The sequence below is a fragment of the Vidua macroura genome, chromosome 7 (assembly GCF_024509145.1).
Source record: "Vidua macroura isolate BioBank_ID:100142 chromosome 7, ASM2450914v1, whole genome shotgun sequence".
In the NCBI taxonomy this organism is placed as follows: Eukaryota; Metazoa; Chordata; class Aves; order Passeriformes; family Viduidae; genus Vidua; species Vidua macroura.
In genome coordinates this window covers 9,860,472-9,879,541 of record NC_071577.1, presented here as the reverse complement: position 1 = coordinate 9,879,541, position 19,070 = coordinate 9,860,472, and the positions used below count along the sequence as shown (strand labels likewise).

At 39.2% G+C, this 19,070-nt stretch overlaps 2 protein-coding genes across 3 annotated transcripts in view; both read left to right on the top strand.

Moving 5' to 3' along the window:
* SLC40A1 (solute carrier family 40 member 1) overlaps nucleotides 1-7,505 on the top strand; it is a 179,242-nt gene extending 171,737 nt beyond the window's left edge. Inside the window, exon 9 of the transcript XR_008438005.1 lies at nucleotides 7,488-7,505. The gene's annotated coding sequence lies outside the window, so the exon portion shown is untranslated. The remainder of the gene's footprint in view (nucleotides 1-7,487) is intronic.
* The window catches only part of COL5A2 (collagen type V alpha 2 chain), a 98,229-nt gene that overhangs the window by 39,818 nt on the left and 39,341 nt on the right, over nucleotides 1-19,070 (top strand). For both annotated transcript variants that reach the window (XM_053983057.1, XM_053983056.1), the window contains exons 2-7: nucleotides 9,700-9,924; nucleotides 11,324-11,337; nucleotides 12,641-12,673; nucleotides 13,287-13,319; nucleotides 13,907-13,960; nucleotides 17,527-17,637. In XM_053983057.1, the coding sequence (XP_053839032.1) occupies nucleotides 9,700-9,924; nucleotides 11,324-11,337; nucleotides 12,641-12,673; nucleotides 13,287-13,319; nucleotides 13,907-13,960; nucleotides 17,527-17,637 (470 nt within the window). The remainder of the gene's footprint in view (nucleotides 1-9,699; nucleotides 9,925-11,323; nucleotides 11,338-12,640; nucleotides 12,674-13,286; nucleotides 13,320-13,906; nucleotides 13,961-17,526; nucleotides 17,638-19,070) is intronic.

The following is a 19,070-nucleotide window of genomic DNA, read 5'->3' as shown; positions in this document are numbered from 1 at the left end:
TACATCAAGGAAAGATAAGAAAGTGATTTTTGCTTAAAATTCCTTCTTAAATGTAATGAAGTTATGCAGCATTCTGAAAATGGAATGAGGATGTTCTTCACCTCACCTAGCTGTGTTCGTCTTCCAGTGGGATTTAAAGTACATTGGTCTGCAAATATGAGTCTACTTGAAGTCATCTTTGTTGCATTGAACAACCACCAGCCTGTGCTGGAGGGGAAGCTGCTCTTAAATAACTGAGTTTTCCCTTGCCAGCCTGGATGAGTTGGGACAACCTTGAAAAGGTCTTATGACTCAGAAATTATGAAAAAGATGGAATTGGGTCAGGTCAATGAAAACATTTTTCTGCAGCTTGACTTGGATTTTTTTACAAGGCTTTTATTGGTGTGAGGTTCCCTCTAGCAAATCCCAGTGGGTTTTTTTTTGACTGAAATAGGTGATTTCAAACACCCTGAGAATGAAAGAAAAGGTTTTCAAGTTATGTAGCTAATAAAAGGACTGTCCTTGATATTTCAGTAATGAAATGCTTTCCAACAAAAAATACCCTCAAAAAACCCAGAACCCACATTGCAGAAAAAATCCTGAGCAATGCTAATTGTCTTAAGGAGTTTTTTTATCCCAAACTTTTCTTGAAATGAGCTGAGCCCTACTCACTTGTTACTTACTAACATTGTTCCTTTTAGACACTGAAAGGAGGAAACTGCTTATTGCTCCTATATCTGTAAGTAATAAATAAGTTTAACTCTCTCTTGGGCATGAGACACATCCAAATGCCTGTCTCTTCCTCATGTACATGTGTGTGATTACCTTCAGGATTACACTTGAAAGCTAGGCTGCTCCTTTAGAGCCTTCCTCCCTGATGCTGTGCAGAAAGCAGCCATGGTGCCCTGAGGGCTGCCAAGGTCTGTTCCATGTCAACTTAGAACCAGAAGTTGCTGACTGAGCTCTCTGAGCTGTGGTAAAGGTAATGGTGGCAGAAAAGAAACAAGAGGCTTTGTTCCTGAAATTTTTGCAGATTTTTTGCTTACCATTCTTCTTTTTTACTTTCTTAGAGGCCCAGAATTTCATCAAATGAATGGCTTTGCTGTACAAACAGCATATTATGAGTACAGCTTTCCAGCAATACCTTCTTACTCCACCCAAACACTGGGTAGTTTTCACTTCAGTTTGAAATGCTGAGCCTGTTGGAATGCAAGGATTTTTAATTATGGAACTGAGTTTTCTTGCTAATTACAAATCTCTATTTTTAGTTGAAAAAGAGGGTGATATTAGCCAGCAAGGATGCATTTAGGGGATTACAGGAGTCCATTTTGCAAACCACAATGCAGAATAGCTTTGTGGAAAAGGCAGTGTGTAATGATAGGTTGCTATTGAACTTTGATGTGTATGGCTTCAAAGAATGAGGGTGTTTGGGCAGCAGCAAGTGTTTCTCTTAGATATAATAAAAAAGACATCCATAGGCATTTTGTGTGACTTCAAAAGCGCTAAATCCTGCAAAACAAGGAAGGCAAACCAGTTATTTTGCAATGCATTGCTCTTTTACCAGTTAGACTCTGAGTGTTAGAGCATATGTGAAACTGGAACAGTGGAACTTGCAAGATTTGGAATAGATGGGTACAGAGAAGAGCAGACAGAGTTAGGGGCTATTAATTTAATGCATTTCCCCCTTTCCATTGAATTGGTTAAATCTCATTGCCTTCTATGAGATGATTGGCTTGGTGCACAAGTGGAGCTGCTGTTTACTTTTGGTTCAGCAACACTTCTGACATCATCTCCCTTAGCTCCCATAGAGAAATTGTGGAAGAACTCAGTATGGTATTGAACGGGTGGATAACAAGGTGAATGATGACCTGGTGGGACTGTTGAGTTCACACAGTAATGGCTGGCAATTCTGAGTCCAGCTGATGGCTAGATCATGGTGACATTCCTTAGGGATCAGTGCTGGGAACACCAAGAGATGGTTATTTCAGAACCTGGCTGACACAGTGCAACCTTACCCTGCATGGCTTGTTCCTTGTGCCATAGGTTTCTGGCTGACTGGACAGCCAGGGTTGTTTCTTGTGAATTGTCCCTAGATCCCTACAGGATTCCAAATGGGCTGTGAATGAAAATTGTGTCTCACTGATAATGGCACAGGAAGTAGCTGGGAGAATTTTCTTCACAGCCAAAATGCATTATTTTTTACTAAATCACAGCAGTCCAAGTCTGGCTTTTGGAAAGACCAAAATCAAACATTTATGGATTCCAGAAAGGGAGCCAAAATAGACCGTAGAATAATATTACATTTTTTACTGTAATCTTGCTATTTTAGACTTAAGTTTAGAAATATAATGCGCAGTTCATTATGTCCTGATCACATTTGCTTAAATTTCCAGTAGCAGCAAGTTGGGTAGGATTTCCACTTTTGGGGTGTGTTTGCTTTCAGAAGGTTTCAACCTCTTACATTTTGGGAAATGTGCTAATTGCAGGTTTAGTTTTGTTGTAGTTTAAAGACAATGCCTGCATTGCTGAACTTGTGTGTGTTCAGCAGTGCCAAGCCCAGACCCTGCCTCCACTGCCTGAAATGTGTTTGCTGTGTGTTCTCTTTGTGAACTCCCCACCAAAAGAATCTGATATTTCTCTGGGACCAGCCTGTCTTCATGCAAATGAAGTGATTCCTCTTAAAAATGTCATCCCATAGTCAAGAATGTGCTCCAACATTTTGCTTATAAAATGGAATGATCTCTGTTGCCTCAAGCTTCTTTTGAGATAATAAAACATAATAATTGCCCATGATAAGCACTTTGTTTAGGCTTTTTCCACACTGAGTCAGCAATAGCTGAACTGACTTTAACTACCTTGCATGACAAAGTCCAAGCAGGGCATTTGTGGCCACGTGGGCTCCAGCAGAGACCAGGGACCCTGCTACCGACTTTGCCTTTTGACTGATCTGCTCCAACTGCTGAAATCTGCAGTAGTGTTTTCTCAGGCATGCCCTGAATGCCTCCCCATGACAGTCTCTGTGCAGCCTTGGACATTTGGAAGTAATTTTATTTCCCACTGTATGCTGGAGGATTCAATGTGGTCATCTGAGTGTATTTGTATATGCACTGCTGGCATATCAGGCTCCTCAGCTCCCTCCTTCACCCTGTTCTTCTGCAGACACGCAGCAATGTGTCCAGCCAGCCTACTTGTGAACTGAAGTAACAACAAAGAAGAAGAAAGTTAAACACATTTACATCTAACCTTGTTCAGGAGATAACTCTAATGAGTTAGTTTAACTGAGTGCTTTTGAAACAGACACGTCCAAGACTGGGATAACCAAAAGGAAAGGACCAATCTGACTAAACTTTGAGCAAGGTTGCTTCTGCACAGTTTCCTGCCTTGTCTGGAGTGTTGACTGAATAAGGGTTGAGTCTTGTTCAGCAGCTAAGGACCAGTGAGGTTAAGATGCAGATACAACACCATGATTTGCTTTTAGGGAATTGAATAGTACAATAAAAAAATGGATAGTGCTGCGGGACCAACGAGAGAAAGCCTTTTCACTGGAAGGGATCCCAGTATTTTCTGCCTTTGTATTCAGCATGTGTTGGATCTTGTAATAAAAACATTGGTTTTGATTGTTCTATGTTGGAAATGAAACTTATCCATAAAAAGGCAAGCAAAACTTCTCTTTGCCCTGATAGAGACATAAATTCATGAACCTGTGAGAAAAAGGGGAAATAGGGGGCACCCAACCAATTGTAAGGTAGTATTGATTCCATCAGAGTAAGTGTAGAAGCAGTTGCATGCTTCAGATATTGATTTACAACTAATTTGGAGGTTTTTAACTGTATCCTAAGCATAGTTTTTCCTATTCAGTTTTCCCCTTTCAGTCAAAATTGAAATCACAATTCTGAGTGGAAAACAGATTTATTTATTTATTTAGGCACAATTTTCTGGAAGAAACAAACCCCAGCTACCAGGTCACACTAAGAGAGCCCTTTACCTGAGACATTATTTTTTCTCCCAAGTCAGGGTATATTGTTTTGCTGTTGCTTTCTGCTTCTGGACTGCTGTTTAGAGCTTGGAGGCTTGGTTTTCTTGGTTGATGAAGCTCAGATGGTGAACTCCCTCCCAGCTAGAAGCAGCTGGCCAGATGAAGTGTATGGCTTTAGGAAGGCTTCATTGATGGTCACAGTAATTTCAACAATTAATTAAGTCTCTTCTTGGGAGCTTGCACCCTGATGCTTCACAGTATTTATTCATATGTAATGGTATTTATGGCCTCCGCAGGAAAATCAGTTGAGCTTCTAATTTTCCAGCTGAAAATATATGTTTTAAAATTATCTACATTCTTTAAGAGAATACCCTGGAACTTTTCTACTTCTGAAAGCTTGCAGCTCCTTGTCTAGAGAGCTGACCTCCTCAATCACATTGAAACTCACTTGGACTTTAAAGCATTCAACACCTTTTATTCTGTGGAATGCTGTTAAAAAGGCTTATTAATTGTCAACTTTGCAAATTATCCCCTAGGATTTTTTTTTAAGCAGGAACTTTGGAGGATAGATTAACCCTCCCCCGCCTTTTTCCTAAGAAAAAGTTCTGATGAAATCTGGTTTCCTACAGATTTGTGTTTTAAACTTTGTGCCTGTGTATATTCCCATAAGTATAATGCAAGGGATTTGTTCTTAACCACTTTTTTATAAGTGAGGTGGGGCAGTAACTTGGAACTCCCTTTTCTTCCTAAATGCTTATGTGCACAAAATTGGCAAAATTGTGCATCAATTCAGTCGTTTATTAATAAAGTATTCCAGGTTCATCCTTGTGGTATTCACATATACCACACATCCTCATGTATGTAACTGTAAAGCTCTTTCGTGAATTCTCTCTGTTAATAATTTTTAACAAGAATTGTTTCTGTGCAACAAATGCAAAATAGATTTTGTATTTGTCAGCACTCCTGAAAACTACCTGATTTTCAGCATAATTGGTGTTTAAATTATAATTTGCAAATCACAGTAATTATATATATTATATATATTAGTATTATAAAAGATAATACTTTATTACTACTCAGAGAAAAAAAATTACAAAAATATGAACAAAACAGGCAGTCTGATTCTTATTGACGTGAATGAGAGGGTTTTTCCAATTGATTTAATGGGATCTGGATCATGCCCTACATTACTGTTGCAGCAGGCTGACAGTCAAACTTTATCAAGCCCAAGCTCCCCCTGTCCCTGTCCTGGCAATCTGTACGCAGGCACAGCAGTACATCTGCAGAATGGCTGTTAGCACGTATCATCTTTCATGTTGATCTGCTTCTGCACCTCTGCTTTGTGAGTCAGCAGGATTAACTTCTGTAATTCATATCTCGAAACTCAGCTTTTCATTTTCTAGCTTTTTAAACCTCAAAACCACTGTATCTGTGTAATCTTATATTTCCCTATACTTTTCACAAACTAGCATGAGGATGACAAAGAGAGGATCAGAAGACCCCTGTGCAAGCAGTTTTATTTCCAACTTTTTTTCATTAAATAACTGTGCCCCTTCTGTTCCAGTCTTTTTATGTTAAACAATGCAAAAGAATTGGGCTTTGGTTGCACTATGCACCAAGAAGCCCCTCCTGGCAGAAGAAAGCCTAAAACTGGCAGACTGCTTTCAGTACCAGTCATCATCTTTTTTGCTTTTGTTAGACTGTGTTCTCTACCACTGTAGGTCTGTCAGCCTCTAGACTCCTTTAATTAGCACATTTGGTAGGACCAATAAAAATGCGATGAAATGGAGCTGCTTTGATGCCAAATCCTTTTCTTTTCCTTGTCATTTCATCTATGACTCAACGCTGTTCATGTCTGCAGAAAACACTCATATATGCAGGTTTTGCTTGGGCCATTTATTTTCTTCAAGTAGGTAATTGAAAGATGTATTCCTGTCCTTCATATACCTGTCATCACCTCAGCTGAAGTAGTGGTGGTTCACTGCTTCTACTTTTTATGGCGCACATTTTTGTGGCATCATTTTCCCTCTTTCTTTCTTTCTATTTGTTCTGCTTGGTTCCATATCCAGACCTTACTTTCCTTTTTCCATGTGTAAGATGGGAACAGGAATCAGTGAAAGCAATATGGGCACAATAATGGGAAGTAACTAACTTTCATCAATGAAGCAGTAGTAAATTTTCAGGTGTTGCTTTCAAAATGATGTGGTGAAAAATTGAAATTATTTCATATGCTGTCTTTTAAAACCTTATCCTGCTGTTGACTTGAGAATTAATCTTGAGAGAGATGTACCTGAAATGAAAACAAGCTCTGCACAAGCAGCCCAAAGCAGAGGACGCCTTACACACCTGATCTGTGCATGAACTTTGACACCTGCTCGTGATGACTGATGGACATTGACAGCCATCTAGTGGCTGGGATGGCACGCTGGGTCCCCTGTCCCCTTCCTCCCCTCCCAGTAATTAGCACAGCTTCAGTGGTGACACCAAACTGGTATGTCAGTGCCTGGTGTGATTTTACTTCCAAGCTGCTGATGCTAGTCTGTGTGTCTGAGGACCTGGTAAATTAGTTGTAGCAGATGGTTTGGCTGCTGATAAATTAGTTCTTTAAAGTAAAACCATACTCCAACACATCAATATATGGCAGAAAAAAAAAATGCATTTTACCTACGGTGCTTTGCATTGAAATCTTCTTTCTGAAGGTTGGTTGTTGTGTAAGCTCATGGATGAATGAGTCCTTAAATGTATCACTGGGTATCTCTCCTACCTTGCCTTTTATATTTGCAGACTGCTTTGAGACTTGGTGGGGTTGAATCCTGTCAGTTCTTTAGTCAGGTCCAATACCAACTAGAGTTGTACTTTTTTGTTGGTAAGAAAGGAATTGGTTAATGACCTAGCAGATCCTTTCGCCTCATTAAAAATTTCCAAAGCTGCTTCTCAAGCCACTCAGAACCTTATGTTACAGCTCTAGAGGTAGAAAGAACATGTGATATATAAGGAGTTTGTAACTTGGTCTCTGTGATTAAAACCTGCAAATTTCCAAGCCAGAGAGGAAATGGTAGAATGATTTCCTTTGCTGCCTTTGCTGCTCTGGGTGTAGCTGGATAACGTGCCTGCAGTTCAGGCCTGGGAATAGAATGTCAAAATGTTCTTGTTAAATGAGCTGGCTTTGAAACAGCTGCCCTTTCCAGGTTACTCTTTTAGTGTAATGCAGTCAAAGCAGAAAACAACCCCTAGGAGCACTGAATTTAATCAAAAGATATATCATTGTGTTTTCTGAGAATATTACAAGGTTTTTCTTTTGGTTTTGGCTTGTTTGGGTTTTATTTTTCATTGTGGTTTGTTTTTTTTTTTTTTTTTTTTTTTTTTTAATTGCCATCATATCTGGAATCTGACAGGGAAGCAGACTTCTTAGTAGCTTTCAGAAGTTGGTATGTGCTTTTCCCCTGCCTTTGTCTGCCTCTTTCTCAGCTGCTGAGCAGGACCCAGGCAGAAGCTAGTCACCATCTGGCTCAGCTCGGATTTGCCAAAGCAGTTGCTATGTGGTTTATTTGAAGTTATGACAGAATGCTGACTTTGGGCTCAATAACTTAGAAATTTCATTTATGCAAACTGTTGCTCTTTTGAACAGCACAATGAGTTCTGTGGGTGATATGTTAAAGAAGACATAGACCATATGCCAGACATCTGGGGGGAAAAGGCTAAATATGTCAGACAGTGCATTATGTCATGCTCACAAGGGAGAAATGAGAAGAGTGGTTTCCAAAATATGATCTGCAGTTTGGAAAATGATTCTCACAGTGTCATAAATGGACTGTACAGCACACTTGGTTGATGTCTTTACTTCACACTGAAAACATTTCCTCCTGAGCTTCTCCTTCAAACCTAAATGACTAAATGACTTCGAGTCATTTAATCTTTTGGTGTGATAAAGCAATTGAAGAGGAGCTGACCTGGTGAAAATTTCAATTTGAGTTTGTGTTAAAAAGCTGTTAGTGATGGCAGGCAACAGTTAATGACACATCTGCTCCCTTTCTTCAAGCTTTGACTTTGATGGAGTAACTGGGCTTGAGATGAGGCATGAAGCTGAAATTCCAAATCTGCTCATATTTATTACTTTGTAATTTTCTGTTGACATCTGGTTTAAATTAGAACAGAATTGTATAGAACAGTGAAATTGTCTTTGTGCTTAGAGCTGTTAATTTTTACATTAGTAACAGGTTTGCTTAAACAAACAATGGTTATGCTCTTTGATTAGGCAGATGTGTCCTATGTATATAGTTGACTCTACTCCCAGTCTTGTATCAGTTAGAAATTAGACCTGTTTGGGAACTTTCGGTAGTGGTTTTAACTGGATGGTCCAATTTCAAAGATATTTTGGATAGGAGGGATTTCTGTGGTCAGATGGAACTCCCACCCATGTAAGATCAATCTTCTCTGCAGCATCTCAGCGGTCAGGAGAAAAATTTTTGGACTGTGAGTGACAGCTTTGCCATGTGTGACTCAGACACTGTCTTGGCACTGGGATTCTTGGTTTGCAAGTTGTGACACATGGTCTATGGACAGCCTGGGGACGGTTCTTTGGTTTTGCAGCTGCTTGTTCCTTTAGGGGATGAAATATTCATTAGGACAAAATGAAAAAATCCTTTCTTGCTGCTTTCATATTCTGTGAAATCTTGGCTACACAAGCAAAACTTTCTACTTTACTTGTTTTTTGAACTCTTTCTTAGACATATTTTAATTTTAGAAGATACTGAGATATGCTCACCTCATGATAAAAAAATAAATCCAAACATATCCAGTGTGTTTGGCTACAAAGTAGGAAGAAAACAAAGGCAGACTTATATATGGTAAAACAGTGCAAATGTAAATGTGATTGTGTGAATAAGTAAATAGAGAGGATGTATGCATATAATCAGTCCATACTGGTCCTGTATAAATAGTGAAAAAGGATGGTCTTTTATATATAGTTAAAATATCTAAGGGGTATTCTGTATGTAGTTAAGATATATCCATGGCAGTACTGTGTGTGTGCTGGGTTAATCATGTGGGGCCATGGCCAGCTGGATTATAAAAACTGAACATAAATCATGTGAGGAGCCTCTTGTTACTCAGCTGGATTCCCTGCTGCAAGTACCACTGCAGTGGGTGCTGCTGTAGCCTCTGGACAGGGGCTGGCTGTCCTGTTTGGAAGATTTGATTCTCAGTGCTGGTATTCCTCCACACCAGTAAATAAACCTCACCCAATAAATGGGGTGGTCTTTTTTCTTTCCCCAGCTGCTGCTGTGTCTGTTGAGCCCATCTGTCCCATCTGGCTGTGTAGGCCAGCAGGGAGCAGGCAGCATGTGCTCTTCCAGACAGAAGTCACAGGTTCTTGTCCCCAGTCAGACCTCTCCAATGTGCTGTGCTCAGCACTTACATAGAGCAGGGCATTGGCAGGAGTTCCTCAGGGCAGAGGTGACACCCCACTGAGCAGAGTGACAACCAAAGACTCCTGAGGCAAAGTTCCTTTGATAGCATGGGGAAATTGAGGACTCTACTTCTTTCTGCTCAAGAAATAAGGTGGTAAAAGAAGAAAGACACATCTTTTAAAAGTCCTTAACATCAGCTTTAGCTACACTGGTGCATTGTTTTCTCTGTGTACGTAATACTGCTTCTCATCTCCAGGTGTGCTCCTTCCTTGTCCAGTCCCATTCCTTTGATTTCACGGTTGGAAAATGTGTTGTATATTCTCTCCTCTGTCCCAGGAGAAGATGGTGAAGAAATAGCCTGCACTCAGAATGGACAGATGTACCTGAACAGGGATATTTGGAAGCCCTCACCGTGCCAAATCTGCGTCTGTGACAATGGAGCTATTCTTTGCGATGAAATCCAGTGTCAAGATCTGCTGGAGTGTGAGAACCCCCAGGTGCCCCCAGGAGAGTGCTGTCCTGTGTGTCCCCATACACCACGGGATTTTGACCCCACCATTGGTAAGAGCCTTTTCTAGTTTGAGACGAGAGGCAGCCCAAAGAACTAGGAACCTTGTGATATTGAAATTCCTAAAGCTATTTTTATGGTGAAAATTTAAGTCTGAAAATAGATACTTGGCAGTTATCATCCCTCTTGGGCTGCCCCATAGCCGATTCAAAATAGTTTGATTTAGACTCTGAGTCTCATATAAGCCCAAATGGCTTTACAGCTGAAAGTTTGATCTGAAATCTGTCTTGATATTTTGAGGAGGTTGAATTCTGGCTTCTTTTTGTGGTTCATCTGAAACTGAAAGATAAGTATATATGATAAACATACTAATATATATATATATTGAATACATAACTGTATAAAATAAGTGCATTCTTTAAAATGCTCAATTCAGGGACCCTCTAATAAATGTAAACTGAGTAAATGTAAAATGTTTTCCCAAAGTGAAAACATAGATCCTTTTATGAGACATAAAAGAAGCATGAAGTATTATTGACAAATAAAAGTACTATTTGCATATTTTCTGCTATGTACCTTAAAGATTATGTCTTTTCTTCCTGGAGAGACTTGGATAAAGGAACCCCCCTCAGTTTTCCAATAAGAAAAATTTTTACCTTGCAATTAAATTTACATAATACTGTATAATAATTAATTTCTTCAGGAGATATAATTGCTGTTGATCAGCTTTATATTGAACAAAGCAGCGATAAAGACAAAAGCAAGGACTTGTGTAATTGAGCAGTGGAGCAAGATGTGGTGAGCATTAATAAATAGATGGTGCATCCTGCTCTGTTTTGGGAGGCATTGGGCCAACACCAGCAGGGTACACTCAGCAAATATGGATACATTGCTAAATTCCTTACTGTTATTAGAGGCATTTATAAAATATTCTTCTGAAGGATTTTTGTGGGCATGAGGGTGGCTATATGGCTCTGAATGCACCCATGGTCATGCAGGTGCTTTCTAAAAAATAAAAGGTCAGAAATCCCTCTGTGAGGTCCATTTTCTGAAGAATGCCATGTAATATGTTGTGGATCCATCAACAGTTATTGTTGGAATCAGTAATAGATCTTCCTCTGACTTCCTGTCAGTCATTAGGCCAGCATCTCACAATCCCCCACAAGATACTCTGCTTTCCCAAAGTGTTTTTTGTTACTCTGTGCAATGAGGAAAAAGGCTGAGAATTACAGCACATTTTTGCACAGTGTTGTGATTCCTCACATCTGAACCAGTGAGTATGTGTGTCCCTGAGAACTCTCCCAGCTCCCTGTGGGCAATGCACCACCCCCTCTGCATCCAGGATCAGGGATGGCTCTAGCTGCAACACCTTCACTCAACTCTTACTGTATTCTGTCTCTCAGAGTAAAATCACTAATTTCTTCTCATTTCTTCTTTTGTCCTTTCTCATAGGTAGAGGAAGAAAGGTAAGATTTCCTTTACTTTTTTTGTAATGTATTACTACCATTAAAAGAATCCCATGTATCTCATTGAAGCATATCACAAAAGATACACGTAATCTCTGTTAAAAACATGTAGTTCTTTCTCTTGGCCTTCCTTGGTGGCTAGGGAGATTGCAGTCCACATGAAAAAAACATTGGGATGCAGGCAGAAATCCTGATCTTAATATAGAGAATCCCCTGGCTGAAAATCCCTGCTGTCTGCATCAAAGGAATTCCAGTTGGAGAAGTTTGGTTGTGTCACCTCTAGCAGTGCCACAGGCTGAGGGAAGTGACCATTCTGTCAGTAGATGCTGAACTGTTAAAGCTTGCAGCTGGTTTTTGTGCTGAGGCTGAGTAGCCCATTGGGCAGGATGTGGCACTGGAATCCTGTGTCCTTGCTCAGAGCCACGCTTCTACGAGCAGCTTCTCTTGTTGTCTGCAATTAAACAAAGAGAAGACCTGCTCTTACAGAAGAAATTAAAAGGCATTCCCATAAATAGGTTTCTAAGATAGTAAGCAACTGCAAGAAATAATTGAAATAAATTTTAGATGATCAAGTACATGCACTCACCAAAACTTAGTACTCTATGCAGTGGTAGTTTATGGAAATAAATGGACTGTACCCACCTTATTATTTATTACTTGATAAGCAAGGCAGGACACTTTTTATCTTTGCAAAGTCCTCTTTTTTTCCTTAAAAAACCAGTTACCACCGGTAGGTCTAAACCCAGTGATTTGATGTAATCATTATTAACACATTCAGCACAGAAAAAGGTCAATTGTCAATTGCTGTTGTCCTTCAGTCTGAAGCTATGCAGTATCATTGTATCATAACCTGTCCCTAGGCTGCAGATGGATTTCTATATCCATGGATTTGATTATATGTATTTTAATTTAGTACCTTGAAGAAATGGAATCTAAATGCTGCTCTAGGCTCTGTATTACACATGAATCAAATCATCCAACAACAGAGCTCGAATGTATTTTCTAGCACTTTCTAGCAGTTCTAACAGAAACGTTTCATATTTTTTAGTTTAATTCTTCTTTCAGACAGTACGTTATGCAGCTAGAGGATAATGGTAATTTATGGCCTTCATTTAATCAGTGACCTTAGTAATTAAAATAATATGGATTATTTGTCACAGGTACTTTAATTTAGTCTTGTTGTATTTTTAAGGAAGCCTTACTTTTGTCACAGTCACAGGGATGGTATTGCTGAAACTGGTACTGGTAATTGTACTTGCACTTCTTTTCTGGCATCTGATGTTTTGATATCTTTTTCCTACAGGGACAAAAAGGAGAACCTGGAATAGTGCCACCTGTAAGTCAATATTTTCTTCATTCATGAGCACATCCTAGAAGTGCATATATTAGTGCTTTAAAGCAGAATTGCAGTAATGAAGTAAATAAAACAAAACCATACAGCCTAGGAATGAAAGGAGTGGAATTAGTTTGCTGCTTCACATATGTAACATTAGAAATTCCTGTTAGTTGTTAGTTCTTCTGCCATAATCTTTATTTTTATAGTTAGAGTTTTGTAGAGGTGTAATTGGTAAATTAGCATCTAGAAAGGGATGAAATAAAATTTCATTACCTATTTATTCCTTTCTAGTGTGAAGGAAAACAGATTTAAATAATAAGTTGAGCCTAAATAGTTGTAATTCACTTATTTATTTAATCTTTTTTAGAGGAGCAGTGATACTTCTAAGATTTTGCTCACATTGCTAATAAAAAGACTTCAAACTGGAAAAAGATAACCAATGCAAATTATATTTACTACTTTTTTCCCCCTTTCCCTAAAAAGCCTTTTAACTTTCTTGCTACTTTAATGTCCTGCCTTGCTATTTGCTTTTCAGTAACTGATTTTCTGTAGGGCAGTCATGACAAATGCAGCCATGATGTGTGGTGACTTTAATTTATATTCCCTGCTCTAGGTTTCAGGCATACGAGGCCGCCCAGGACCAGCTGTGAGTACTTTTTCATCTTCTGCTTCTCTGATGAGGCATCTGCCACTTCCTGTCATGCCTGGTTTGTGTTGTGAGGGTGATGTGAAGGAGGGTTCTTCCACCCCTCAGTAGGTGCTCCCTGCAGAGCCACTGGCTCTGGGAGATGAGAAGATGATGGGATGTTTTCCCCAGTGTCAGGTCAGCCCATGCCTGGAGTGAATGGATTGTAGCACATGGAGATCTGAAGCCCTTAGTGCTGGGTGGATGCTGGGGAATGCCCCTCCAGCAGGGTCCAAGCAGGAGCAGGAGGAGCTGCAGGATGCTCCGTGCTGTGGCTGAGCACAGAGCAGTCCTGGACTAGCAGGGAGGGTGTCTCAAACCCAGCATTCAGAAAACCTTTGCTGGATTAACCTATGCAGCACATGAGAGATGAAACCATTTTGTAGATCTCTGCATCATGGTTCTACTCCTTTCAGACAAATAATTTTTTTCAGAAAAAAAAATCCCACAAATTAATTTTCAAATAAGTATTGGATTTCATATTTGCAGAGCTTTATTAATCATTAGGTAGTTTAACAGAGACTTCATATTTCTGGTCTTTCTTTTAGGGACCTCCAGGCTCACAAGGTCCACGAGGAGAACGAGGACCAAAGGGAAGACCTGTAAGTTATTAAATATCTCAGAAATAAAGTATCTGAAGCAACCTCAAAAGATTAAATGGCTTTAAACTGTCTCTGTGTCTTCTAGAGTTACCAAAACTGTCCAAAACTGTAATTTCCAGGAATCAGGTAACAAAGAGGAAAACATTTCTATTTCATCATTGCTGGGGTAGATTGAAACCTGAATATTTTGAGAAATGGACAGAGGTTTAGCAGTAGCTCCACCAAAGCTATACTTTCTCTACAAACATTCTCAGACAGAAATTGATTAGAACTCGATGGCTGTTTGCTGGTGACTGCTGTGTGGCTCAGAGCACTGCAGAAAAGACAAAGCTCAGAAGTTAGCAGGAGTTAATATGTGACTACATTTGTTGGTATGCTGGTGAATAATGTAACCAGGATTGCTCAGTGGAAATAAAGACTTCATAAGGCAATTTCGGTGTCTGCATGTGGAGAACCACAGAAAGGCCAAAAAGGAGTGCTTGAAAATGCCCCAGATGACATGTTCCTTTTCAAAAAGCTAGCTTGAAGAGCAGAAGCTGCTAAAAGCAGATTTGAGAGTTGAATCATTATAATTTCTATGTGGATATTTTCCTACCCCTCAGGAGAGAGCAAGCCAATCCTGAGGTTAGGCATAGGCCTAAAGCAGACTCCCTTGCCCTGTTTCCAGTGTGTGCCTGTTGTCTGTAGATGGTAATGACATTGTTAAAGCAGTGCAGGAAGTATGTAGCCTCTTTGAGATGCTTGCCAAGCCACTGCTGCTCTTCAGATCTCCAGAAGACATTTGTCAGAAGAACGAGTTTCAAAATGCTTAATAGAACTCTGGGAGTCGTTGTGCAGTCTTGGGGTGCACAGAGCAGTCTTGACTTGTGTTTTCTGAATGAGGCTGTGTCCGAAGTGCTTTCCTAATGTGCAGTATTGTCAATTAGATGCTAAATAAATCCTGACTCCCTGCCATGCATCCCATGTGCCTCTACAGAGTGATGGCCACAAGCACCTAAAATCCCAAAAGATTGTAAATGGCTTTGAGTCCTTTTGACACAGGTTATTATTCTGCTTTCAAGGAACAACACAGGATTGAGAAGCAGTGAGCTCCTTTGCAAATGTTCCATCAGAGGTTCTGATGAGCTGTGTGTATGCCAGAGTGTGGGTCTGAGACCAAGAGCACTGCTCTCAGAGACACAGTGACTGCTAGTGCAGGGAGTTTATTTTTACTTATGGAAAAGAAATGTTAGCTCACACCTGCAGTTTATATTATGAAAAAACCCTCATGGAGCAGATAATCTTGTACAGACTTCCCTTATAAAATTAATCTGGCTAAATACATTACTGACTGAAGACATTACTAATGCACTAACCACATTTCCAAGCTGTTTATTTATTTCTTCAGATTGTTTTTGTTGTTCTTCAAAGTCAGGCTCTTGCTGACTATTGAACAGAAAGAACTCAACCTTGCTGTGGATCTCCATATTTTACAAAAGCAGGACCCTTGGATGTAAAATGAATTCAGGAATATCAGCATATTTTTTACACCAGATTCTTTGTTAATGTAACGCTGAGAGACAGCTAGGGGATAGTATGGCTGCATTTTCAGAATGCATCTAGGGAGGAGGAGTTTTGGAGCATGATGACATTTTAGTTGTTAACAAATGGTCTTTTGAAGACAGAAAATAAACTTGGACATCCTCAGAACTATTCATATGATTTTCTTTCCATGTGGATTTACACTCCATTTTACTTGCAGTAGCAGTTTAAGTAAATAGAAATTTGGGAGTGTCCTACCGTGAGCTGCTTTTTCCTTTTTTTTCATTATAAGCAAAACCTTTAATTGTTTCCTGACCAGCAGCAGCGGTGTAACAGAATGAGAAAATTGTGTGTTTAAATGGTGCCACCTCGTGGCATTTGTGAGAATGTTTTTTCCTTTTTCCTCTACTTTTTTTTTTCTTTTTTTTTTTTTTTCTTTTTTTTTTTTTTTTTAAACCTTACTGACCTTGAACTGGTGAAAGAAAGCGAAAGGGCTTTTTTTCTATACAAATAAACGTATAAATGCTGTAAAATAAATAAATTATCATCAATATTTTATTAAAAACCCACCAGATTGGTTATATACCACTAGCTACCTACAAATACAAACATGCATTTTGATGACTTTTTGGTATTGAGGTATGCAGTTGCATTTTTACTCTTGAAGCAGCTTGAATTTTGCTGACTAAAAAGTAGATTGTTTTCTAAAAAAAAATTTTAAAAGGCCTTTTTCTCTGTTAGATTTTGTTAAGGTGTCTTGTGTGGGTATTGGAAATTGGCAAAGACATAGACTTGCCAAATTCTTTATAGCCAACTGTGGTTTTGTGGGTTTTTTTTACTCTAATGCTTAGCTTTGTTTTCTTTTTGTTTTGAGAACAAACAAATAAGGTATCTCATTCCTTTCCTCCTTGGGGCAGCAAACACTTTTACGTTTGGCAGTGTGTACTTGTGTTTATAATGGATAAATTTAAGAATTAAGTTTTGTGCTAAAACCTTCTTCTTCCATCCAACATGCACAGACCTTCTCATTTGTTCAGAATACCATCTATTCACAGCTCCTTCTGTGAACCATACTAGTTCAAACCATACCGCTTCAGACATAAATTCCACTGAAATATGGTGCAGACAGAGTCCTCACCTCATGGAAATCCTGGCAATCTGTCTGATGGTTAATTGTGTTTGAAAAGATGACTCAGTGAGCTAGGCTTCTGCAATTCTATGTTTAAGGATCCTTAAAATGGGAGAGCTCAATACATTGTCTAAAACTTTTCCTTGCCTTGATGAAGCATTTTATTCTAATGAAGAAAAGTAGTAACAAGCGCTTTAAAGTCTGTATTTATGATTGAAACATGTTGGTCCCATTACTACTCATTTTGTTCAACTAATGTTTTATTAGCTGCCTCCATATTTAATTTTAGTTCTTATATGAGGTGAGTGCAGTTTAGGAATTAAAAGTGGGAGCCACATTAAAATGAGAGCCACAGCATGGGCTCCAACCTATTCTGTAAATACTAGCCAGAGGTGACTTCAACACCAGGTAACTTTCCCTGCATTTCTGGCATTATAACTATGGCATTATAACTATATTGAGAATTCAACAGTGCTATGAACTGGCTAAACCATTCCTGATGTCAAGTAGGCTGTGAAAATCCAGCATTACTCTGTAGTTTCCTAAGCCTCTGTGTATATTTACATTTATCTGAGCTGTACTCATTTTAGAAGTGAATTAACTTGATTGTATATGGTGTGCAAAGCCAAAGAGTTTTTTTCAGGAATAGTATACTCTAGTATGGGATGATTGGAAGCCTCAGTTTCTAAAAAAGCCTGTGATAGAAATTACTGCAGTTTACTTAAGTGTTGGATTCATGATTAATTTCAGTCAGTGCTTCTGATCTGAAGGTGGGAACAGAGCTTTAGGGATGTTGTTTGTTTGAAGATCTTTCTGTAGAAATACAGATTTATCCCAAAGGGGCAGGTGTTTGCTAGTTACAATTATTTCAGTGACTACCTTTGCACACTGCTGGCATTTCTGATTTTCTTTGTAGGGTCCTCGTGGTCCTCAAGGGATTGATGGGGAACCTGGTATCCCTGGCCAGCCTGGTGACCCTGGTCCTCCAGGGCATCCCACTCACCCAGGACCAGATGGAATAAGCAGGGTAAGTTTTACATTTGCTCTAGCTCAAAGTGGAGTGTTGGACCAGATCCACATGATATAAATGGTGACTTGCCTTTGGTTCCGTGACCATGGAATGCTGTGCCCACACTTCCTGTCTCCCAGTCACAAGGGGCAGCAGCTAGTGGCACTGCAAATTCTGCCAAAAATTGGGACAAGTTGAATGTGAGAAACCTGGGAAAGGATGCGCCTTTCACAGCAGATTTTAGCATCTAGCAAAGCCAAACTGCCCTAATCTAGAACCACCACAAGGGTTCTTTTACTTCCACCAGGGGTCTGAGCAATAGTACAGAGAAAATAAGTGCACCAAATTAGGAATATAGAAAAATGAAAATTAAGGTAAATTAATTATAAATAACTAATGAGAGAAACTAAAATGTGGTTGATAATAATTCTTGCTGGAATTATTCAGACAAACACTGAGAAGATTAAGAAATTTTTTGTTAAAGCAGTGCTGCTAACCAGCTTTATAGATAAAGACAAGGTATTCTGCAAAACTTTTTTTTCCTCCCCCTTCTATTGGATACTAATTGTGGTCAATAAATAAATACATATTTGAATTTGTCAAGTGTATTCAGTTACACATTTATTGCTGTTTTGACACCTGTTTTGATTTCTCATTCCATTGTTCCTGAGATGTTCCTGAAAACAATAGCTATAGTGGCAAAAATCTGCAATATTCATGTTAAGCCAATAGCTTGCAACTCTGGGCAGCATTTCATATCTTAACCACATTTCCCAACAGTTCTGAATCCAGCAGACTCAGCCCAAGTAAATATCTTCAGCACACAGGAATCTCTTACAATCACAGAAGCACCATAATGGGTGCTAGGCTGTTATCTTACATAGAATATATGGAAGAAAGGAAGAAAGGTGTGGCTGGAAATCTAAGACATTTTTTTGTTTGTATTCCTGTCTCTGACCTCAGGCAATCTCCAGCCTTTAGAAGATGTGTTTGGGGACCAATCTAATGAGGAACTAACTGTAAATGTTGGGAGATTTGAATCTATGTTTGAGCTGTTGCTTGTTGTCAGCCACTGTAAACTCTGGCCTGCTGTGAATGAGGCTCTGGCTCTGAATGAAGCAAAATAAAACTCTTGATTTCAACTATTTGCTTCCATAAGAAGGAGGGCACTGAAGTTTCTCCCTTCTCTAGCTCATTGGTCTCTGTTAATTGATAGGAAGAGCAGTGAATTTCAGCTTTGCTGGATAAGGGTAAGCTGCTTAAAAATTCTGATTTGTCATCATGAAATCAGTTAGATTTCCATTTATCTTAAGATATTTCTGAACTTGAAGCATGATAAGTGAAAAAAAAGGAAGCCTTAGAAGACATGAAGGAATATGGCAGTTTTGGTCTAGATTTGTAAGTCTGAAAACTTACATGAAAAAAATGTAATTAATTTAATGGGAGGCTTT